The 21945-nt window shown below is 37.0% G+C and overlaps 1 protein-coding gene across 6 annotated transcripts in view; it reads left to right on the forward strand.

Annotated features, from left to right (window-relative positions):
* Window positions 1–21945, forward strand: part of LOC141902934 (protein kinase C delta type-like) — a 37694-nt gene that overhangs the window by 10232 nt on the left and 5517 nt on the right. For 2 of the 6 annotated variants that reach the window (XM_074790901.1, XM_074790900.1), the window contains 5 exons: window positions 9169–9336; window positions 13859–14055; window positions 14930–14990; window positions 17233–17259; window positions 21162–21327. In XM_074790901.1, coding sequence (XP_074647002.1) covers window positions 9201–9336; window positions 13859–14055; window positions 14930–14990; window positions 17233–17259; window positions 21162–21327 — 587 coding nt within the window. In that variant the 5' untranslated portion in view covers window positions 9169–9200. Of the gene's footprint in view, window positions 1–6359; window positions 6492–9168; window positions 9337–13858; window positions 14056–14929; window positions 14991–17232; window positions 17260–18794; window positions 20801–21161; window positions 21328–21945 lie in introns of those variants that run through there. The other 4 variants (XM_074790902.1, XM_074790903.1, XM_074790904.1 and 1 more) reach the window with 4 other exon arrangements.

Raw genomic sequence — 21945 nt, forward strand, 5'->3', positions numbered from 1 at the left:
TATACCTATGTAAACAAGTTACAGGAATAACCTGTGCAATATTACTGTTCATTCCAGGTAGAAATTTACTACTGAAATATCATATAGGCATTCTTTATTCTGTTTCTACATAGATTGATTGCCTGGCTTTTGAAGCCTCTCTGTCATAATTTTTGTTCGATTCTGATGTGAAAATCCCTGTTGGTAGTTATGCCGTAATCTCGATTGTACCTAAATATTACTTAGTATTATCTTACGTTGCCGCACATAAACCTGCAGCTGTTTGAGATTAATGCGAAAAGAAATGTCGATAAAAATGCCAAAAATACTGACATTTTTCTAGCAAATATCAAGAGCTATACCACACTTATAGTTAGACATCGTTATCTTCATCCTTCACATACCACAAGCAGCCTCATTTTATGATTTATGCGTTCGTACCTTCTTCGAATGTGATAACTCACATATTAGATTTGACCTTTTCTAATGTTAAGGAAAAGACTTAATTATTCACCACGATTTGCCAGCAAAAGTCCTTTATCATCGATGTGAATTCTGCAATTTAGATTACCCCCAGGATTCTCGTGCAAAATGATTGGATTGATATCGTAATTCATTCGCTTCTTTGATGATATTTTCTAAGGAATAATTTCTATTTTATACGACTGACAAAATGATCAATTTCTCCGAGTTGATAACCGGCAGTGCATAAAGGAAGTTCCTATGCTTTAGTAGTTACAGGTAGTCAATTGAATTCAGCTTTTATGAAGATTTACTGTGAATTTCATCGAGCCACTTGATTCTCTTCGAAGTGAGCGACATGACAGTGGCTGTAAATTGTCAGAGACCAGCATCTGAAGACTTTTATATCATTATTCGCGTCTAGAACTTCTTTAATTGACTTTCTTACTTGAGCGCACGAGTTCGGGTTTCATCGTGCATATTACGGATTAATCGCTTCTTCCAGATTTTGACTTCGCGATTTCGTTTTTCTGACATGCAGAAAGGTGGTTGCCTTAGGCTAGATTGTAGTTCTGCTACTGTTCACAGAAAAAAAATAGAAAAGCTACAATATCCTGCCACAGCTGACAGGATGAGTTATTTTTATCATCATAAAGGATCCTACTGCATGATTCAACGTTTGAATTCCCTCCTCGCCTTGGGGTAACCGAGCTGATTGAGACCTTGTTGACTGTTCTAGCATCTAAACATCGGTGATTTGTGGTGTGCTGATGTCGCTAATTAATTGCCAAGTTTTATTGTGACACTTCAGGGGGGAAAGCTTGATGAGGCTTTATGACAATGTTGTCGTCTTATCCACCATATATCTCGCGAATAATGCTCGGATGATTATCCCTCGAGGGGAGGCCACAATTTACTAAGGGTTTTGTGGGATGGAAAGGTGGTTTATCATTTGAGGTGTGCGCATGAATTATGAATGCACGCCAAGCCATTTTTTCTGTAGGTAATCGCCTCTGGTTATGAATAATGATATGAACAAATAACTCGTTGTGCGGTGTCAATTTATGAAAATTTCGTCATCACCTGTCTCTCAAGGTGATCGTAATGTAGCCAGATTTTGGATGTTCTAACCGATGCGCGTATAAAGAAAACTAACTTGACGCCAAAAAATAGCACATTGTCAGATCTTTCACTTCTTCAGCTGATGATAAGTATCAAGAATATGTCTGAGGCTGTAACTTTATTCCATGCACAGTTTGTGCTTTTCAATAAGTTTCTCCCCTTATGAATAACAAACGACGGGTTTAGAAATATCGATTCGAAGCGACTCGTCTTTTTCAAAATATTAATAAATGCGAAGATCTAAGGCGACTGGATGATCGTCTGGTTGTCGATGTAAATTCATTGAATTTGGGATTGAATTTCCTGCATCTGTTTCCCGCGTTTCAGTCGAGTTTAATAATCCCCTGATACCGAGAGCTTTATTAATTTGATTTCAGATCGTAGAAGTCATTCAGTCAATATAGACTACTACTACGTTCTTTGTATTTAAACTATTCCGACACGCAACGGGAAATAAAGAATGATTGAATTAAGCGCGTTCTGAATTCGCCCGTAGCGGCGTCAGGATGAAGAATTCAACCCTTCGTTGACGTATCATCTGACGGATGTGACGGGAATGAAAATCTTTTTGATCCTTGTTTGTATTTCATCGAATGAGGTGGAAATGGGGACCGATGACAACATCAGCCACTGGACATTATCCGTATATGTACGTAGTACAGCTGAGTATCAGTAAAGATAACTACATTTTACCATACGCATTCACACTGAACCTTGTGTTCGTGCTAGGCTCGAGTAGTTTCATCTCCGAGTTCTTCGCAGATTTTCTGGCGACGCAATGGACCTGAATGTGATTGATGCGAAACGAATTGCGCTATAAAGCTGTGAAGTATCGTCGAGATTGGTAGAAAATCCTGAAAAAGCGAGCGTCATGATTCGAGAACTTCTTAAAAAGCAAAACGTTGTTACTAATCGACTCGTCTCGTAATGTAATATAGAATGTATCTATGTATATAAGGCAGGTTCTTCATAGATTGAATGTTCCCAACTGATTTGATTTACTGCATCGACTCTCAAGTGTCGCATCCATTTTTCTAAAGTGCTTCACAAATTGCTAGTACGGCGCTCAGTGTATCAGAAGTGTTAGAGAATATAGTTAGGATAAGACGCAGGTCGCAATCATCGAGGGATACTACCAGCAACAAAGATGTGTTTTAAGGTGGTTTGCAAAGTTAATTGACTAGGGAACTAGAAGATGGAACCTATACACCTTGTAAGGTAGCAGAAATGTTAAGTTAATGTCAGGATATTAGGAAACCTTACTTGGGTTCTGTTAACTGAAAGCTCCTTCGACCCGGTGAGGTGCACATTCAAGGCTAATTTTACCATGCCACCTGAGCTCAAATAATGTACTGAATCAATACTAAATCCATCAAGCAGCAACCGCGATAGTTTATGGTGTCAGGCATTAGATAAATGATGGATACTTTAAACTAAAAATGGAAATTGACAAATTGTTTGTTCTACAATAAGCCTAGCTACAAATGATTATCATCCATTAGCGATCTTAACATCCTTGTCAGGTATTCTGTTTTGATATCGGATATGCTGTCTATCGAGGGCCTGGTATCTTTGAGAACAACATGGTTGCAAACACTGCGATAAAAATCACGATTCAAGTCTGTGCAATCCACATCGAGATTTAGCTTGACAAAATATGGGCATTGTTCAAATCCTTGTTTTCTGACATTTTAGGATGGCAAGTCTTGATCTTGTATGACTTTGCTACCTAGAGCAGGGATCAAGTCAATGATCCCTGCTCTAGGACCTTCTAGTCTCAGTGTAGCCTGAGAGGTTTAATTTCTTAGCCGGGAGTGATTAATATAGGTTTAATGGTATTCACGTTCAGCCAATCTGTGCAGTCGTTTGGAATCTATTGGTCTATCATTTCCAAAGTCATGATCATATCGGGGACGTACGAACCTAACCTTTATCAATGCGGACTTTATTCAAGGCATTTCAATTAGTTTGGAACTCCAGCCACACACAGCATCTATACACTGATATCTGTGATGGATGATATTGTGAACATTTTTATCCAGTCCGTCCTTTTAATGAATTTTTACTTGTATATTGAAATTTGCATATCATTGCCATTTACAGTGAATTGGTATGAATTATGCAATACAGACCGACCCTCAAATGGTTTAAGAAATCGTTGCCTTGACAGTTCTTGTTTCTATAGTACCTTGAATCTATAAATCCATGATAAGATGATTGAATATTAATAAGATGTAGAAGGACGCATTAGCGTAGACATATTTCACTAGCACTTGTCAATGTTTGATAAGAGATAATCCTGCATGTTCGCATTAAAGCCACATTCACACTATCACTAGATGGGTCCCTACTGTACCAGGTACGTTCCAAATTTAGAACAGGCCAAATCAGAGTGTGCATTAATACACACCCAGCTGAATTGGCTACAGAGAGTTATCACAGGCCCCGCAAAATGTCGCCATGTGTATTTTACCCTGAAATGAATATCCAGATGATAGATTTATCTTAGGCCTATGTGGCTGTTATTTATTCTAAAAATTTTGCTGACTGCAGTTTATCATCCTATCTGGACGCATGGTAAATTCTATGGTAAATTCTAGGACATTTTCAAAACAATTAAAACGGATATTCCGCAAGCAACACATGCAATTGACAGATTTTATGATAAATGATAATCCTAAATAGCCTACATTAAAGTTTAAGGCAATAAAGAAATTGTATAAAATCTGAAAACTCTATAAATCTTGTAAATCAGCTTGATGATCAATGGGTGATCAGTTTATTAAAATTGAATTCATACCGCAGAGTATGATTTAGAACGGACCTGGAACCAGTTTCTGTCCACACACAGATTTAGTCCATTCCAAAATTTAGAATGGACCTGGATCAGTCTTTTAGGTCGGTCCAAATTTGAACCGACTTATATGGAATGGACTTTGCAAGTATGAATGCTTGGTCCATACTAAATTGGAACGGGCCAAATTTAGACCAGTGTAAATAAGGTTGTGTGAATGCGGCTTAAGATAAAACAAAACCTTTAAACTCGGGGGGGGGGGGGGAGGAAAATGGAAACCTGTGCAATTGAAAATTGAAACACATAGCACCGAGGTCTCTATAACGAATAGCATAGTTTGTCTCGACTACTGACGACTGTGGGGAAAAATATAGATCGATTATCATGTATTCTTGTTCAACAAGCACACGCTTGAGAGAGTTGATTATTACAGCAATCCTGGACTATGGAACCACTTCATAGTTAGAATGCATCATATCGGTGATTCTGATGATTCTGAAATTGCCACTACTGAGATCGGAACTTACAGACCTGCACATTTTGCCATACAGATTATTGGCAATTACATGGAAAAATCTCAGAACTGCTATTGGAAAAGAATAAGTTACTCGAGCGCTCCGGCGTTATGTGACAAGTTTGACGAACAAGTGTAGGCTCTTGTGAGTCTAATCTACGTGACTGAATTTCCCCGTATCAATTTAATCTTGAGAAGGAAATGTCGCTGATTTAGAGAGAAAAGGCATTAAACTTCCTTCCCGTATCAAGTTTCCCTTGTTGAAAAATGGTTCGTCATGTTTGATCTAAATGCTGAACTTTTTTTAGAACTGATTCAGCTTCTAAAAAATCTTATGTTGACTTTCTGACATCTTCACGCATGGAAAACGACGTATGCGGGGATTTACATCATCATTGTCTGGCGCATTTGAAATTAATGCCTATCGGTGCCATTTGACCGCGCAGGAATTCACTATCAGAATACGGTGGCTTAATATTCGCCGAGATGGCAATTTTGATGGGCGCATTATCTGTGACGCGGCATTAACAAGCAGTACGTGGAAACTTCCACTACACATAAATCCAATCCGTGACTTGATTCCCTCTCGATGGAATTTATTTCAATATTGATAAACTTTGTGCCACTGGTAGTAGCTCCGCAATAATAAAGCTGTTGTCGCACGTAAAGCTCAACGCGCATTACCGAACATTTCCCTTAGAACTTTTTTCGCTGAGCGTCATCTGCGTGAGGTTATTTAAACCACCTCCGAACAGTATATATTGAAAGTGAAATGAAAAGTTGTAGTAGAAACCGGTTGTGCGACTCGTTCATGTATGACATTTGGATAACGTCGGCTAATTCGCGTGATCATTAGTTATACAAGACGCATTAGTAAGACGCATACTCGATGGTTCTATAGTGGTACTCTTCCACGAGTCCTACAAATGCACATTAACGAGACAAAAATATCATTTCCGTCAAACACAGTGAACGCTGAATCTTGAATCTGGTCGTATGATACCGAAAAGATTTCGAGATTGAAGTTAAATGATTTACATGAACATATTCGGAGAGTTGGAGCCTGATAAGAAATTTATCGTCTATATTCGTCTGGTAACGTGGCTCAAGTGGCCTCAGCTTATGTCAATCAGTCCGACGTAAGTGTGTGTACATTAGTTTGATGTATAGGATATTGGGACATCAGATCCCATTTATGCGATGCCGATCTCTGATACTGTCACCTTAAGAAGATATATAACATGGAAATTGTGAATACTCTCTCTGTGTATAATGCATTTTGCCCACATCTTCAAAACGTGTGCTGTAATTAATGGCTTAACTCTATACAAAATTGGCTCAAATATCTTCTGATCTTAGACATGACCACGTTTTAGGGATAACGTTAAAACTCAAGAAAGTCGAAAATTCTCTGCAGCATCGTTGAGAAGCAGTAAAAATGTATTCTTGTTATTGTGTTGTCTGACAGGTATAGACTCTCTCATAACTTTTCATGCAGCTCTAAGCCGCGTTGGCAACTTCCGCATTTAACATTCGCTTAATCTGACTTCGCTGTGGAATCAAGGATATTCTTGGCAAGACTGTGCTATTCAAGTAGGCCTACTTTGGTGGTTTTATTAGGTAAGACAGGAACCTTAAGTTTGAATAATATAATGTGGTACTTGATGTGCTTACTTAGTGATCAATTCTAATGTGGCAAAGAATGCAAAGATTTCTTTCAACCGCTGAAGTTTACTATGATTAAAATCTGAAGTATTCTTTAAATGCCTGCTGTATTTAGTATTTCTGACCATGAACTGACGAAAAATGAATAGAGCCTTCGTACATCAATTATTGATTGACAGAGTCTTGTGTTTTTCGATACCTCTGATGGGTGTTCATACTATTCTCTAGAGAAATGAATATTTATGGATGGGACTCACTCTTAGGTCACGTATCGTAGAAAGCTTCTGTAAAAAATCAGAAGGGCTCGGAGTGTCTATATAATGGTCATTTCTTGGATATCACAATGAGCCACTTGATGGATGATTACGTTTGAACTCTATTACTTACTAATTGAGCCATCAATTTTCTATTGAGCGATCAAAGTTACTTCACCGTGCCTAAGATGTGGCATGGTTATTAGTCACCCCATCATCAAAGCTAACCCCAGCACTCTATTCCCCTTATCGTTGGAACGTTTATCCACTATCTCTGCCTGGAAAAAACCAGCTGCTGACTTGAATGAACTTTGCATCATTTGAGGTGAAACGACTTTGCTGGTAATTGCCATCACAGCTTGCTCTTCAAGTTTTTCGACATTTCAGGATATATGTTTAAATTAGCATAGATAGTAATTGTATCACCCCTAAAGGCGTAATTATCCCAGGAAATTGTAACATGTCTTAATTAATTCTGTCAAAATTATGCTATTACTTGGTTTTTGCTTTTGAGAAATAGGTAAAACCTGTATTGCAGTGAAGCTTTCTGTACTTTGTTTTCCCGGAATACAAAATATCCCAGTTATTTGTCAGCTGCTAATGGTCGTTTCTTTGCTAGGACATAAAGTGTTCTTTGTTAAGAAACCTGTCAGTTAAGTGTGTGTCATTCTGACTGATTCTCTTGGTAGAATGATATCCGTGACTGTTTAATGAGAACTGCTATCCCTCGCGGGTTTGCAGGTGTGAATGTAGTGGTGCTAAGATCTTCTACCGATTAGTTTTTCCAACTTTATCTGCATAAACTTGCTTGAGTTTGCTCCATCAATAGCAAATTACGCTATTACTACAAACCTACATCTGAGAACTAATGTGTGTAAGCTAACCCCAGGCCCAGGCCCTCATTATCACAAACAGTTCTTTCCACCAAAAGCAAAACTAGATCCTGATTCGAAATAAGTTTTTGACTCGGAAGAATTTCATTCTATAAAAGATGCATATTAGACTCTGCTATTAAAACTTGTAATTGTATAATTATATCCCCGCATGATGTGGGGGAATATTATGGTTTAAGCTGTACCATCGTACTGTGTTGGCATGAAGTAAGCATTACGGCAATAACTCAAAGACTGGTGCAAATAAAAATCCTTAAATCTTCATTTTTGGTGTGTGGTGGCATGAAAACGAACCCTTTTTAATTTGGAAGGAATCACATTGTCAAGATGGCTGACTGGCAGCCATCTTGGAATCCAAAAATGTACATTTTGGCCTATAACTGTGTTTTTTCATGCATGAGTATTGATATTTCACATGAGAATGTTAAATCACATTGTATATCAGTATATGGAGCTAGGTCATAATGCAGGTCATTAAACCATCCAAGATGGTTGACTGGTGGCCATCTTTGATTCCAAAAATGTACTTCTATTTCCTGAGCAATGATAGTTTATAAAATAGTTGATTTTCAAGGATTACCTGATGAGAAACTAAGTAACCGCCTAGCAATTTTTAACAACAACCAATGCTCATGCCAAACCTGGGTTTGGGGATATTCATGTGTTTGCACAACACTAGTTTTTATTCATATTTCATGATTCTTACATAGATAGTATCATATATGTGTATATGGTATTTGGTGCATTATTATGTACATGAATGTCAGTATATCAGCATTCAGGAGTAATATTAGACCGTGCGCTTGCAGGCAAACGTTTGAAAATGAAATGTTAGCGCTATCATTGTGTCATGTCCTTGCTCTTTAAGTCCATGCTAATCATATCGTCGATTGTCCACCTTCATGTAGCCAGCTTAGCAATATGAATAATATCATCACCCGTAATACTGTCACCGGCCCATATTGGCTTAACTCGATTAACTTTCATCTCATTCTCTTGCGCGATGGATCTTAGTTGAACTCTCTGTTAAGCTTGCATGGTAGGTAACTCTCATTCAATACGATGTAGATTCTATACGCCTAACTGGAACTGTCTTGTTCGAGAAGCTTTGCTGTGTAGGACGGTTTATAAATTCTCTATATCATTTGGTCTAACATTTTTTGCCATTCATATCATATTCATGGAGTAAGATTGTGCCTATCAGAAAGGAATATTTTCTTTAAAGCCCAACGCACACAACACAGGGAAACACAGAAATGAATATGTTTGATCATGGAGGGGTCCATGAACCATGTTTCTCGTTTCTTGTAAATGTGCGTGATGCAAGGATACTCTTGGAAACATGTTTCTGTCTCCTGTTTCACTGTGTTCTGCACGTTGGGCTCAAGTCACAGTTGATTCTCAAAATGAACTTCCATTTATTTTGCATGAAATGTTGACAAACTTGTAACCTGTACTGATTTTTTTATGGTTTTTGTTTTGTAGATTTCTTTTGAGAATCTGATGTAATCGGAAGCATGCCCGGCGTAGGTTTCATACGGATAAAACTGTTACAGGTTGAGCAGGTGAAACCGGTCTCAACGAATCACAACGGCGATGATTTCTTCGATCCTTTCATAGCTGTAAAAGTGAAAGAAAAAGTCAACAGTTCAGGTAAAAACTCAATTGACTGATGTAGGTTATCCGAAATGGCCGCCACAGTGATTTTGTTGTGTGAAATAGCCATTTTGCTTGACTTTTTCAATCTCCCCCCTGTACGCAAAATCGGCCATATTTTTCATATGTATTAAGCATTATAGTACGCAATTGCACTTACCCTTCCCCCTCCCCTAATTCGTACGTAAAAAATGAATGATCCCTTAGTGGAAGGAGAATGAGCCCTATTGTTTTGGATATATTAAGGTCATCCAAGATGGCCTATTACAATTTTGCATTCTCTACATGACATTCACTGGCCGAGGGATATATTCGTATGTCTGGCTTTAAATAACGCGACATTTCCAACAGAAATTATCTCAAATATTTTTCCTATTCATACACGTGTTTATATCAGTAGAAAATCTTTGAAAATGAAAAGTCGACTCTACATCATGCTAATCAATTGCCTTGACATTTTTTGAATTGCAAGAAAGCGGCATCATTATTTTTGTTTGTGGTGATGAATTCCTAAGCCAATGAAATAGATGCATACTGGCTGTTTGTGCATCGAATATGATTGTAATTATTTGGAACGGAGTATATCAGGCTGCCCATTACACAGCTCATTGAATCAGCTTAAAGCAGAGAATTGCCTGAAGATCTGGACCTGGGGTTATTAACTCCTGTGAGGTAGCATATTTCCTGCTCTAATGTCATGCCGAAGCTAAACGGGAGGCCAATTATTTTTGTGCAGATGACTACAAGATTCTGGTCTTAGGAAATACTGTACGTGATGCTGAATTTGCCAGAAAACCGTGCTTATACTTACACTTGATTTGGCCCTGTGTAACAAGCCAAATTTAGTTATGCCGATGTAGGCAGTGTTTTCTAGATGTTATTTCAGGGCTATATTTGTTTTCTTGTACATGTATTCTCAATTTATCTTTAACCTACTCTCCTGTCCTTTGGAAGGGTAGTTTGAATTGCGTATTCGGTTTACTGTACTGAAACCTTGCAAATGTCAGAAAGAAATACATTGGTAACATAAAAATTGATGAAACTGCCTGAATATTTTAGTGGCCCTTCTAATGTCAAAAACGAATTTGTCTCAAATTGAAGTTATCTCTCTGAACGCTGCTCAAAGCTACAACTTCGGTATTGCTCTGTAATTACTGTTCTAGCGCACAAACTGCTATTCTAATTGCTTTTATAGAAGTTTCCTTAAATTGAGGATGTGTGTTTTTGTCAGGTTTCATCTTCAGATCATTCATAACTTAGCTTGTTTGCTTTTTGTTTTCCGAAACGTGGATACCTAATTGATTAAAACGAAGTTAATCTAGCAGAGAGAGACTGCCACTAATTGGCAAAGTTAGTCATTTGACATTTACATCAAACTGATTCACGCTACGTACCGGTGAAACAAACGATGAGAATATCTCACTTGGTGCTATCCGTTCTATATTTGTATACAATGCGACACCTATAATGACACCTATTACATAATGACACCTGTACATAATGACACCTATTTTTAATCTTATACCGCTGAATAACTACTACGCAGTTGCTCAAATTCCATATTTGGAAACTGGAGAGTAAAGTTTTAGGGTGGACTGTAATAGATATCTGAAAAGGAAATTTTTAAGCATCCCTGCTGGCAATTTCATATCGCACATGGATTATGGAGAGTTACGAAATTTCCCAGTGTATATTTTATGACAGGATGACGTATGAAAGATGGGGGAAATGTTGCATTTTCCATGGTCTTTTATCGCTGCTTTCTTAATTTTTCGCAAGCCATCATCTGATTTGGACGAGATTATTATGTCGTTTCGATATTGAGTGAATTATTACTTCAACCAGATCATCGTCGCATATATACTGAATAAATGCGATGAAATACGATTAATTGGTTCTCTGAGATGATTGCGTTACTAAGTTGCTACAGTCTTTCCCGGTGTGGATGATTTTCCCGGAGCTCATGAGTTAAAAAAGCAATCGATGGTGGTCTGGATTACCTGCCAGCTGATCTATTTGTTATTTTGAACACATCATGACAATTGAGACTGTCTCTGATTCTATGTGATTATCTGGTATGAATAGAGATGACCTTCTTGGAAGGATACAGTCACTTCACTTTTTACCTCAGCCATAGGATGGAGGGGTATTGTCATCGCCTGTGTACATCCTGGCGGGCATGCAGATATTTTTCCCATTCCACAGTCTTCAGTTTTTGATTGGTTTTCTTTAATCTTATCACTTGGTATGTTTGGTGTAGGTGGGGAGAGGATGAGCCCTATTGTTTTTGACATCTAGGCCATCCAAGATGGCTGCAGCAACCACATTTCTGTGTGAAATAGGCATTTTGGACCTTGTTCTTGTACTTCACTCTAGTTTTTCTACTGATTTTCATAATACTTGGTATGTTGAGAAAACTCAGGAATATGTACCCCATAACAATTTTGCGTTCTCTACATCATTCTCACTCACTGGCCTGGCGATATTCATGACGTATGTCATTTGAACATTTTTGATTCAAAATTTTGCATATGTGTCATAAATGGAGAAAAAGATTATTTCCAAATATCAGTTGGAAGAGGATTTGATTTTTTGCTTTTTGAATCTGAAATTTAGTGTTCATCGCAACAATCATGAGCCATTCAATCAGATAACCATGTGACCACCCCAAGACTAGAGAAAGTTCAGTAGCTTGTTACTGCCACGTTAGTGCTGTAGGGAGAAAGTGAACTAATCGATATTGATGCAAATAAAATGCAATAAGTAAGCGAACAATACATGGTCAGTCTTTATTAGCTGAAGGATATCCTCATTACATGTTATGATATTGGGGTAGCCGTTTCTGTATGTATATCGTACATGTATCACGTATTGTAAATCAGATTAATCAAATGGAAAATCAAAAGGACTAGGAGGAATGTGTGTATGCATATCGGTATCTTTTCGGCAAAATGTGTATAAATCAATAGATTTTGTAAAGGTCGCGACTCATGGGATTCTTTCGATATGTTTTGCCATTTCGTGTTGGTTCAGTTTCGATGATACCGAATTGGTATAATTGGAGAAAAGTTTTTTTTAAATGCAATCGCAGTTTCGTTGTACATGTATAGTTGTAAGCAGTTCTGTATTGATGAGGCATTTATAAATGATGAATGATGAAAATGGTTCGTGTATTATGAAGATGAGTTGAGTCCATGGATAACTTTCGTATGTTATTTTCATATTGTGGATCATGCTTAAGTCTGTTATCAGGCTGCAAACATTATTGCTATAATCACAAGGCTCGCAATAGAACGGTTCCCTGTTATCATCAATGACAATGTTGTAATCCATGATGACTTGATCATCCATCGGCACCGATATTAATGTCTCTCCGCCATTTTTTATATAAAAAAGTATATCAAATATATAAAAGCCCTAATACAGTTTTAATCCATCAGTTTCATGACCATATTTACTGCATATAAAGCCGTATTGGAATACATATGGGACTTCATTGTTTTCGTCGTGATGCCAGCAGGTTCAAATCCCATCAATGAGGGATGCTGTGGATTGACTGTGGAGGATGTTGTGGTTCTGACAGATGTGTCATAGCAGACTGTATTGAATTTAAGAAATAGACATTTCTTTTTCGCTATCTTGGATATGTATTCAGAGTCCATATATCACACCTTCGTGATTTGACTGATGACATGGTAGTTTATCTTCTCACTTTGATATTACCTGTTTTTCATCATGGTATTAGTTTATCAAATCAGTTTTTCGGAAATTGTAGTCAAGTCCGGGTTTTCCTTGGTCAAACAAATGATGTTGTCCTTGTTTTCCTGTACTCGACAAAGTGATCACAGATGGAATGTGGTCACTGTCTCCGATGGTTCATTTGATGAAGCGTGTGTGCTGTGATTGATGATGAACATCAGAAATGCTCCTGTCTACTTTTTCAATTGGTTGTTATTGATCCTGAGTGAATTAATCACCACCTGGAGTATAGAACATGGATGCTTCAAGAACTAAAAGATAACATAAAAAGCGTTAGTTTTCATGACAGTCAGATTTACTGAAGCCACCAGTCACTATTTTTTGAGTTGGTGAGTGCCACTGCTGGCAAAAAACTGATGTGCTGTTGAGAAGAACTGCTCGTGTGTTATCTGCCAGTTCAGTTTGGTCACCTCTTGCGTTATCAATCCTTTTTGGGGGAGAATTTGTTGGGGCTAATCCAGCAATAGTCATATGCTGTTGTGAAATTGTCCATTGCCATGTCATGTTAGATGTCCGCAGCTTCTGAAAAATCCAGCTACGAATTCTAGCTTTCCGATTCGCAAATCAATGTGTCACTACAATGTCCGCGTATAAGCCCACTCTGCACTGTTGTCACTGGAAATCATTACTAAGTGTACATGGATAGTTGTAGAAAGAGCCTTTAAAAATCAGCGTCATATCCTATCAGTTAGACTGAACTAATGCAAATGGTCAATATATGTTTTTTCCATGCTTATACGGTATTTTTTTCATTTTTCAGGAAATCGAACGCAGTATGTTCAGAAAAAGCAGACACTCTATCCGGATTGGAGCAAGAGCTTCGACGCCCACATTTATGACGGCCGCGTTTTGACGTTCGAAGTTCTGGAAAAACCGGATAAACTCGTCGCTGAAATAACCATGGACGCGCGAGTCCTCGCCGATAAATGCAAAACGTGTCAGGTGGCAAATGTGTGGGTGAGTATGAAATGACAATTCCACTATGTTGATGGGTTGACCTATGTCTGACCAGCTCTAAACGTGATGTTGATGATGACATAGTTAAGCAAGCATTAATTAACGTCTTTGTATACAAACCTGATTACTTTGAAGCTGACTTTCTGCATTTGACTTACATTCTCATCTCTGATGTATGGTTAGGGATGGGGGATGGTATTTCTATAGAATATTCATTTCATCGCAACGAAATCGATTTTCATTGAATGTTTAATGGCGAGGAACACCGACGAAGGCGCAAACTTTCTACGTTCAGACGTTCCACCGGACGATGTTTAAAACGCAATATAGCTGCTTGTGAATGCTACACAATTTTAAACAATGAAACCGTTTTCTTTCAAAGCTCCACCGCGCGCCGAAGGGAACGATGTGAATTACCTAGTCTTCCTTTTTTTTAATCATCATGGATTAGCGCCGATTTTAGATTGCGCATCAATTATTCATTAACACAAAGAAGCTGTCATCATCGTCGATGCAATTGGAGTCTTTCACGATCAAATCTATTGATAATTCGCAATCTCATCATACCATTCGAGGAATATGTTTGTTATTTTCCTTTTGCTAAGTTATTCTGTTTAGTTTGTTAGTCACGTAGTAGTAATTTTTCATCAATGACATAGATATTTGAAGAATCTAGAAGATAGTTTGCATATTCAATGAAATAAAGATTTTCTTCATATTTGTGTTGAAAGTAGAAAGCTTGTCACCAGCTAGGTTCCATAAAGAACTGTCACATTCCCGATAATTACCCTACATGACTGAATTGCTAGTTATTTTCCACCTACTTAGATAGAATTAATCCATACTCATAAATTTGATGAAATTGTACTTTCAGTTGGACTTGAAGCCGACCGGTCGATTGCTCGTTCAAGTGCGATTCTTCTCCGAAACTGAAGGTAAGTAATTAATGATATCAGCGTCAGATCAATAGATTTATGTTTCAACATTTTTAGCTCACAGTACGTGTGGAATCTGGTCTGATGTTAGTGCAAGCGAGCTACGAGACCAAATTGTGCTTTATTTTGATTCTCATTTCATGAACTGCGTGTCAGTGTTTATTTTTAATTTTCTGTTGTGTGCGATAGTGGTGGTATTTTCGTATCTCTATTTTCCTCCGTATCTGCCTATTATCTAATGATCGCTACTCTTCTGAATGATCAGTACCATTCCATTTATTCTGTCTCCAGGGAGTTTCTGATAAAGTCAGTCTGAGACATGTAACCGGAATTAATGAAATGAAATGTCCTCTGAAAACCATTTCATTGGCTCCATTTAGATAATGAGAGCCGAGGACGCAGTCAATCTCAGTATCATTCTAGAGGTATTTGTTATCCTGTCAATTAGTAGTTATTAAATTCAGTATCGGCAGAGTATTGTATCTTGCTGGATGTAATTTAATCAGGACACTACAGAATTGTAACTTAAACTGATTTGAAAAGCTTTTATTGATTTGATATAAAGAGAATCGTACAATAGTAACAAAAATAAAGTCCGAAAATGTTTCCTTGAGATAGCAGTTTATTCAACGTTTCGACTATTTGTGAATAAACTACTAGCTTAAGGAAACATTTTCAGACATAATTTTTTGTTATTATTGTAGGATTTTCGTATTAACATGGATATAGTGTCTTATCAATGATGAATTTGTTTTTAAATGACGTTGAAACTCATTAATATGACCTTGAAATTAATAACTGGTGCCATGATTGTAGTACTTTTTAGCAAACAAATGAAGCTACACAATTAAAATGATGCTGCGTTGTTGCATCCCTTGCCTGTGAAAACAGTGATACATTTCTTGTCAATCAATCAGTTTTTATTGAATGGGTAAACACGAAATAACACTTTCATGCAAATGATGAGTCGTCTGCTGCTGCTGCTGCTGCTGCTTACACGATCAATATTGGAAATCGAACATCATTTGTTTTCTGTTGTGACCGCATAACGTTGTGTGACTGAAAAACCTGTTCATAACTGAAACTATAATTACTAGAGTTTTATTGTAGAATCAACTGCACATTTTAAGGGGATCTAGAATATGTCATTAAGGTTCTTTAGGTATAGGGCAGTGTGTCATACATGGATAGTGTTGTGATGTAGGTAGGGGTTGTTGCTAGTGAGATTATGAGTCCCGAGTGATGGTACAGCTTGAAGTTTTCAATTAGTAAATTAAATCTGTTTAAGTCACATGTGCGTGGCGGGGTATAAACTATGTTAAGCTTGATCGGATCTGCCGTGGCAGTCTCGTTGCCTCATTCTGCGTCACACATGTCTTTCTCAGTAAGCTATAACCAGCTTACTTTTTCCTGATAGATTTATTTCGTCGGATATGACTTAAGTCCTCGGCATATAATTGTGTTTCGCTGACTTTCAATAATTCTCATCTGTTTGATCTAATTGATCTGATTCAAACAAAGAGTGCATGTATTCAAAACATTCCAATTTGAGATCGATTTTTACTTATGACTACTATAGTTAGAATACATTAACTGCATTTTATAAATGTTATATTGCTATTCATATATACGCAGTTATACATTATATTATATATGATGTATGATACTTATTTTCATCTTGAGTCTTACAAAAATCATTATTTTCATTGTCAATATTTACATAGGAATTTCATTAATATGAGATTAAGATGAGGGCAACAGTGCAAGCCTAAAGTTCTGTACTTGAATGAATATGATTATAAGCACTGCCCACGAGAAAGTCCATTTTCACAACAGACCTTTGTCTTAATGCTTTTCATCATAGCTACATAGAAAGAAATGGCTTAGCCATGATCCACCTAGTATTTCTCGGAATCATCATCTTCAGTATCAGCATGACTTACTTATACTTAGAGGACTCATTATATCCGCTTTCATTTCCTGATTACTTCCATATATAAAGCCCACACGACAATTAATCGAAAATATTAAATATTCATGAACACTCGTGTCTCTCTCGTGTTTCATTTTCATTATAGTTTAAGACTCTGAACTGATCATATTCACTTGAGTCGATGGAGACAATTGAAATATCTAAAGAAATATGATTTCATCTAGAGAATGATTTGTTTTTAGTCTTAGATTTCATTGTCATTTTTTATTTACAGTTTGCAATGTGTTACAAATATTTTTCATCATTTAGGTTCTAGTGGGGTAGCTGTATCATGGAGTAAGTATATATCCTTACCCTGAAAAAACCCCAAGCACCAAACCTGCTGAAGCAATGGCATTTAAAGATCAAACCTTCATAAATGAATACTTTATACGCTTATGTTGAGTACGTGAAGATTTTCTATCTCCAATGAAATGTTTTTGATCTCAAATAAAATGTAATTTGATCACAAACTTAATCAAAACCCACATAGTTAAATATACATCAAATACCATCAAAAATGATTATGAGTTCGCTTTATATCTAAATCAAAACAAGCAGTCTCTTCATTTACCGGAAAATGATGGAGTCAAAGTTTAAACTTTTACTACCCGTGCAAACTCAACTCCAATTCACATACTAATCAAATATGCAGACCAGGATTGATAAGCTAACCCCGCTTCGATAAAGAATGCCTTTGAATATGATTTGCGAAAACCCTTATTCCGTGCAATGGATTCCTGTGTTTTGGAATATTACTGACAACTAATGAGCAAACCAGTTTTTTATGTTTATTTCGTATTTCAGTCAAATCATTGATTGGTGTTTTTAAGGAATAAAGACTACGTGTATAATTTTGGGAATAGGTTTTATTTTCTTGGAGCCTGCTGATTTGTGCTGCACATGAGTGGACTTTGTGCAGTTGAACGAATTACTTCTGATTGAATAGATAGATCGCTGTTCTCCATTTTATGTTGTGGTCTTGTTCGTCAAATAGTGTATGGAGCCCTGGAGATTGCCAATCAGCCATTTACAAGAAGTGCAGTGTATCTTTCTGCTCCTATCTGATCGTATACTGAAATATTACACGTTCCGGAACTGACCTGTGAATCAGTGTTCCTCGACGCTGGTTTCCGGTTCAGATGACATAATTATTTCAGTCTTACTTATTTGCACGATCCTAGGGGCATTGCTAGGGCAGTCTTACTTTTCCGCCAATTGTCAGGCGGACAATGCTTTTAAGTCTATTTAAAAAAAATATCTCGCTCATTCAGATTTCGGAATTAGCATCCGTTATGACCATTGTGTGGAGTTAGAATCGATGGAAGAAATGTTGCTAATTGATTACTGCATCAACACATCCTCCCTAATTCTTGTATGGATTCGAACCTGATGCACCATCGAGTCGGGAATTACTCTCAGAAGTTGTATGGTTAGAAAATATACCCCTCCCTTAACCTGTGTCTGAATAATGTTGAAAATGTCGCTGAATTCAATGTGTATTCTCGTGGATATTGTTGATGCAAGGGTGTGGCTACTATTATCATTTAATCATGGTAGAAGAGTCAGTTTTCACTGACCATCTTCAATAACTATATTTCATATTGACGCTGCCGGGTTTTTAGTTTTTAGATATATGCGCGAGTGTATGTTCTCATGTCGGGGATAATTCAATGGACCATAGAGATATCTATGCTCGGTCTAGGCAGTTCTCCCACCAAAGATTCTTAGTCAAAAACACCTGACTTAAGGATATATACCCCTGACCGTAACAGGATGATATACTTTCATTGAAGCTCGAGATTTCTGTAAAAAGAAACAGCTTTAGAGGTACTAACATAGAAGATGGTGGCTCTGATCTAACGTATTTCAAAACTACCTGCTAGTTCAAGACACAGCCGCTTGTGACATAGGCACTTCTCGCCATTTTCAAATAATGAACAGTTGCTTGATTTACGAAGTCATCGGCAAATGGTAATCCATACCCCAGTTTACTGACATGTGTTAATGACAGGCGTTGTATGTCTGGAACGTAACTGCGTTAATCTTTTACCTCTGACTTCTGTCGCAGATGATGACTTACTGGCGGAAAGCCTCGTCGATCGCAATTACCACCATTTTGCCGAGCCGCGTGGTTGGGACGCAAATGTCAAAAGCAGTTCTAGCGGTACTAGTATAACGACAATTAAATTTCTGCATCATTTAAGTTACACAGAGTTTCCATTCAACTAATTGGCATGTTAGCTACAGTAGAATCACCTCCCTGGTATAATAAATCGACATTATTAATGGTTTGTCTCCATATTTGGTAAAATGTGACATATGGGGTTGTAATCATATTTTGGTCGATTTCTTCAGTTCTTTATTAACAAAATAATTATTGAGTGAGTCAATGGACTGTGTTTAACTAACTACCTGCTGATTAGGAGCATGATTTTCAGATTGCAGCTTTTAGTTATGATTGATATGACAGTTAATAATAAAAAAAGCAGTACATGCAATGTTTGATGCTCTTTTCATTAAAGTTGCATGCAATATAGATATGTTATGATGTTACGATTGCTAATAGAATCTTTCAAATTTCTTTCCCGCAACTTCAGACAAGCTTTGTATCAAAACACATATTCTGATACTTTTGAAATTTCCTTGTCAGGAGTCTAGGAAAGTAGCTTACCAAGTATGAATAAGAAGGAATATGCATCGCAAATAGCGCATTGTTGATTCATCCGGAAATGAATGCGGAAGTGCGATGAATCTCATGGTCATTTCCTCTCCAACTTACGACGTAGTTGAACTGAGGACGTGAAGTTTTAGAAACCCTATCACAACGCTCATTCTACATAGGATTCAATTGGATCAATGGATAATTGATGAAATAAAACGCTGCTATAAACCAATTGACTCTTCGATGATATCGTGAAAATGTCGCGTTCATGATGGTGTTTTATATTACTTATGACTTATGTCTTCGTACATGTATGCGATGTAAATAAGACCGGTGTAATATCCACAAATATAAATCATATATTTGCAAACACACATGAGAAACAATTGTAAATAGTTCTAGCATGGTTGTAATCGGTGGTCGATGATCTCCTGATTCTCTTCGTTTCGACCACGAGAAAGGCAGATGTACTAAATTCTCTTCACAATTCATTTATTTGAATTTCCTTTACAACAGTATGGATTGTTATTTTTAAAACATTGACAGGATTCTTGTTGACTTCGATATCGTGATAGTAAGACGTAAGACACTGTAAAAAAAAGCAATGCGCTATTATCACGCTATGATGGATTATATTGTCTAAGGATTATGATTATGGACCTGCTGAAACGCTACGAGGGCTGCATTCGAAATACTACTTTGTTTCGCCAGTAACGGCAGGAAATGGACAACTAACGAAGATCCTACCTGCGACATATGATTGATGGGGCCTCTCCGACGAATCTATTCATTTCGTACATTACTATTAAGTCGTTACCGCCGCAAAATTGTTCGTTATCTATTCTAGTCATTGGTACTCGGAATATACATGAAGGAATATAACTGAGCCCAACAGAATTCTGAACTGAAATGTATAGAATCGTTAAATTGAAAACCGTTGATTCTTCCGGTGTCTTTCATTTGATAAACTGTCAATGGATCTTCTGCATCTTTGTCTTTGATCGTCAGATTGGATCTCAAAACTTGATCATAATTTCTCAAATTTGAATATATTCCCCTTGGTCTTTATCGGAAAAACTGAATGTCATTGTTTGTTTGTTATGGTTTCATTGTAAGATTGATCTTGCGTTGAAAAAATGAATTTACAAGATCTCGTCAGACAAGAACTGATGAGTAAGTGCCTTGTTTTTCTTGTGAAGTAAACACGGTTCGATGGATGACTTTGCATGACTTTGTGTCCTTTTAAGGAGCCTTGAACTCGATAAAAACATATCCATATAGAATTTTAAACAGAAGTACTTTCAAAAAATAAAATTGATTGATGATTTTCATTTATAGTTAAGTATGCGTTTATTTTATGAAATATCATCTGATATATTTCTATTTAGATGTAATCTTGATACTGAGAGAGATTACTTTAGTTGAAATGGATGATTTTCAATTTCATATTGGACCAAAATCTAATATCATAATAGCATTTTCTAATCTCATTGCATTGCAAATTGATTGACTGATGTCATTTGATTTTCCTCAGAACAACGGGTACCAGCTCTGGATCCTGAGAAACCACAGACTGGAGGTATCACAAGGCGCCGTGGAGCTATCAAACAACTGAAAATACATGAAGTCAAAGGGCACAAGTTCATCGCAAAGTTTTTCCGACAACCGACGTACTGTTCTTTCTGTGGAGAATTCTTATGGTAGGTATATTGATAATAAATTCTAATAATATAAAATTCCAGATTGGAAAATACAATGTGAAATTTTAAATGTTAAGTGATTATGTACCTATGTTTATGGATTAATTTCCTTTGTTAGTTTATCCATTATTACTTCGAATGAGGTTGTTGCGCACACAATTAGCACTATGTTATGTTGTTAGCTGATTGTAGGATATTGCGGAAGTCTGATTGCCTTGTATTACATTGTGATTGTATTAGGATTGACTGTTATTCAGTTTCGGATTGCTACAATCTAATTCTTAGTAATGAATTTTACTCCGGCTAATGCGAATCCTATTCAGTAGATATATTAACATTGCCTTGAGCGAACCTGTGTGACGAGTTTCCCCGGAAACACTTAATTGAAAAACAATGTCAAAGGAAGAAAATGATCAAAAGTCAAAAGGTCTTTACTGGCATCCAGTGTTCAACAGTATTATGTTGCAGAGATTATCACTTCTCAGTTTAAATCAATATTTTCTTTTGGGTAGTTTGTTTTCAAGCAGATTTATGCTGCCATAGGTTAAATAAGCTGTAGAGGTTAGATTTTGCATGCCTGTAATTTCTAATCTTTGTTAATTTTGATTAACTTGTCTT

This window comes from Tubulanus polymorphus, chromosome 3 (genome assembly GCF_964204645.1).
Source record: "Tubulanus polymorphus chromosome 3, tnTubPoly1.2, whole genome shotgun sequence".
NCBI lineage: Eukaryota > Metazoa > Nemertea > Palaeonemertea > Tubulaniformes > Tubulanidae > Tubulanus > Tubulanus polymorphus.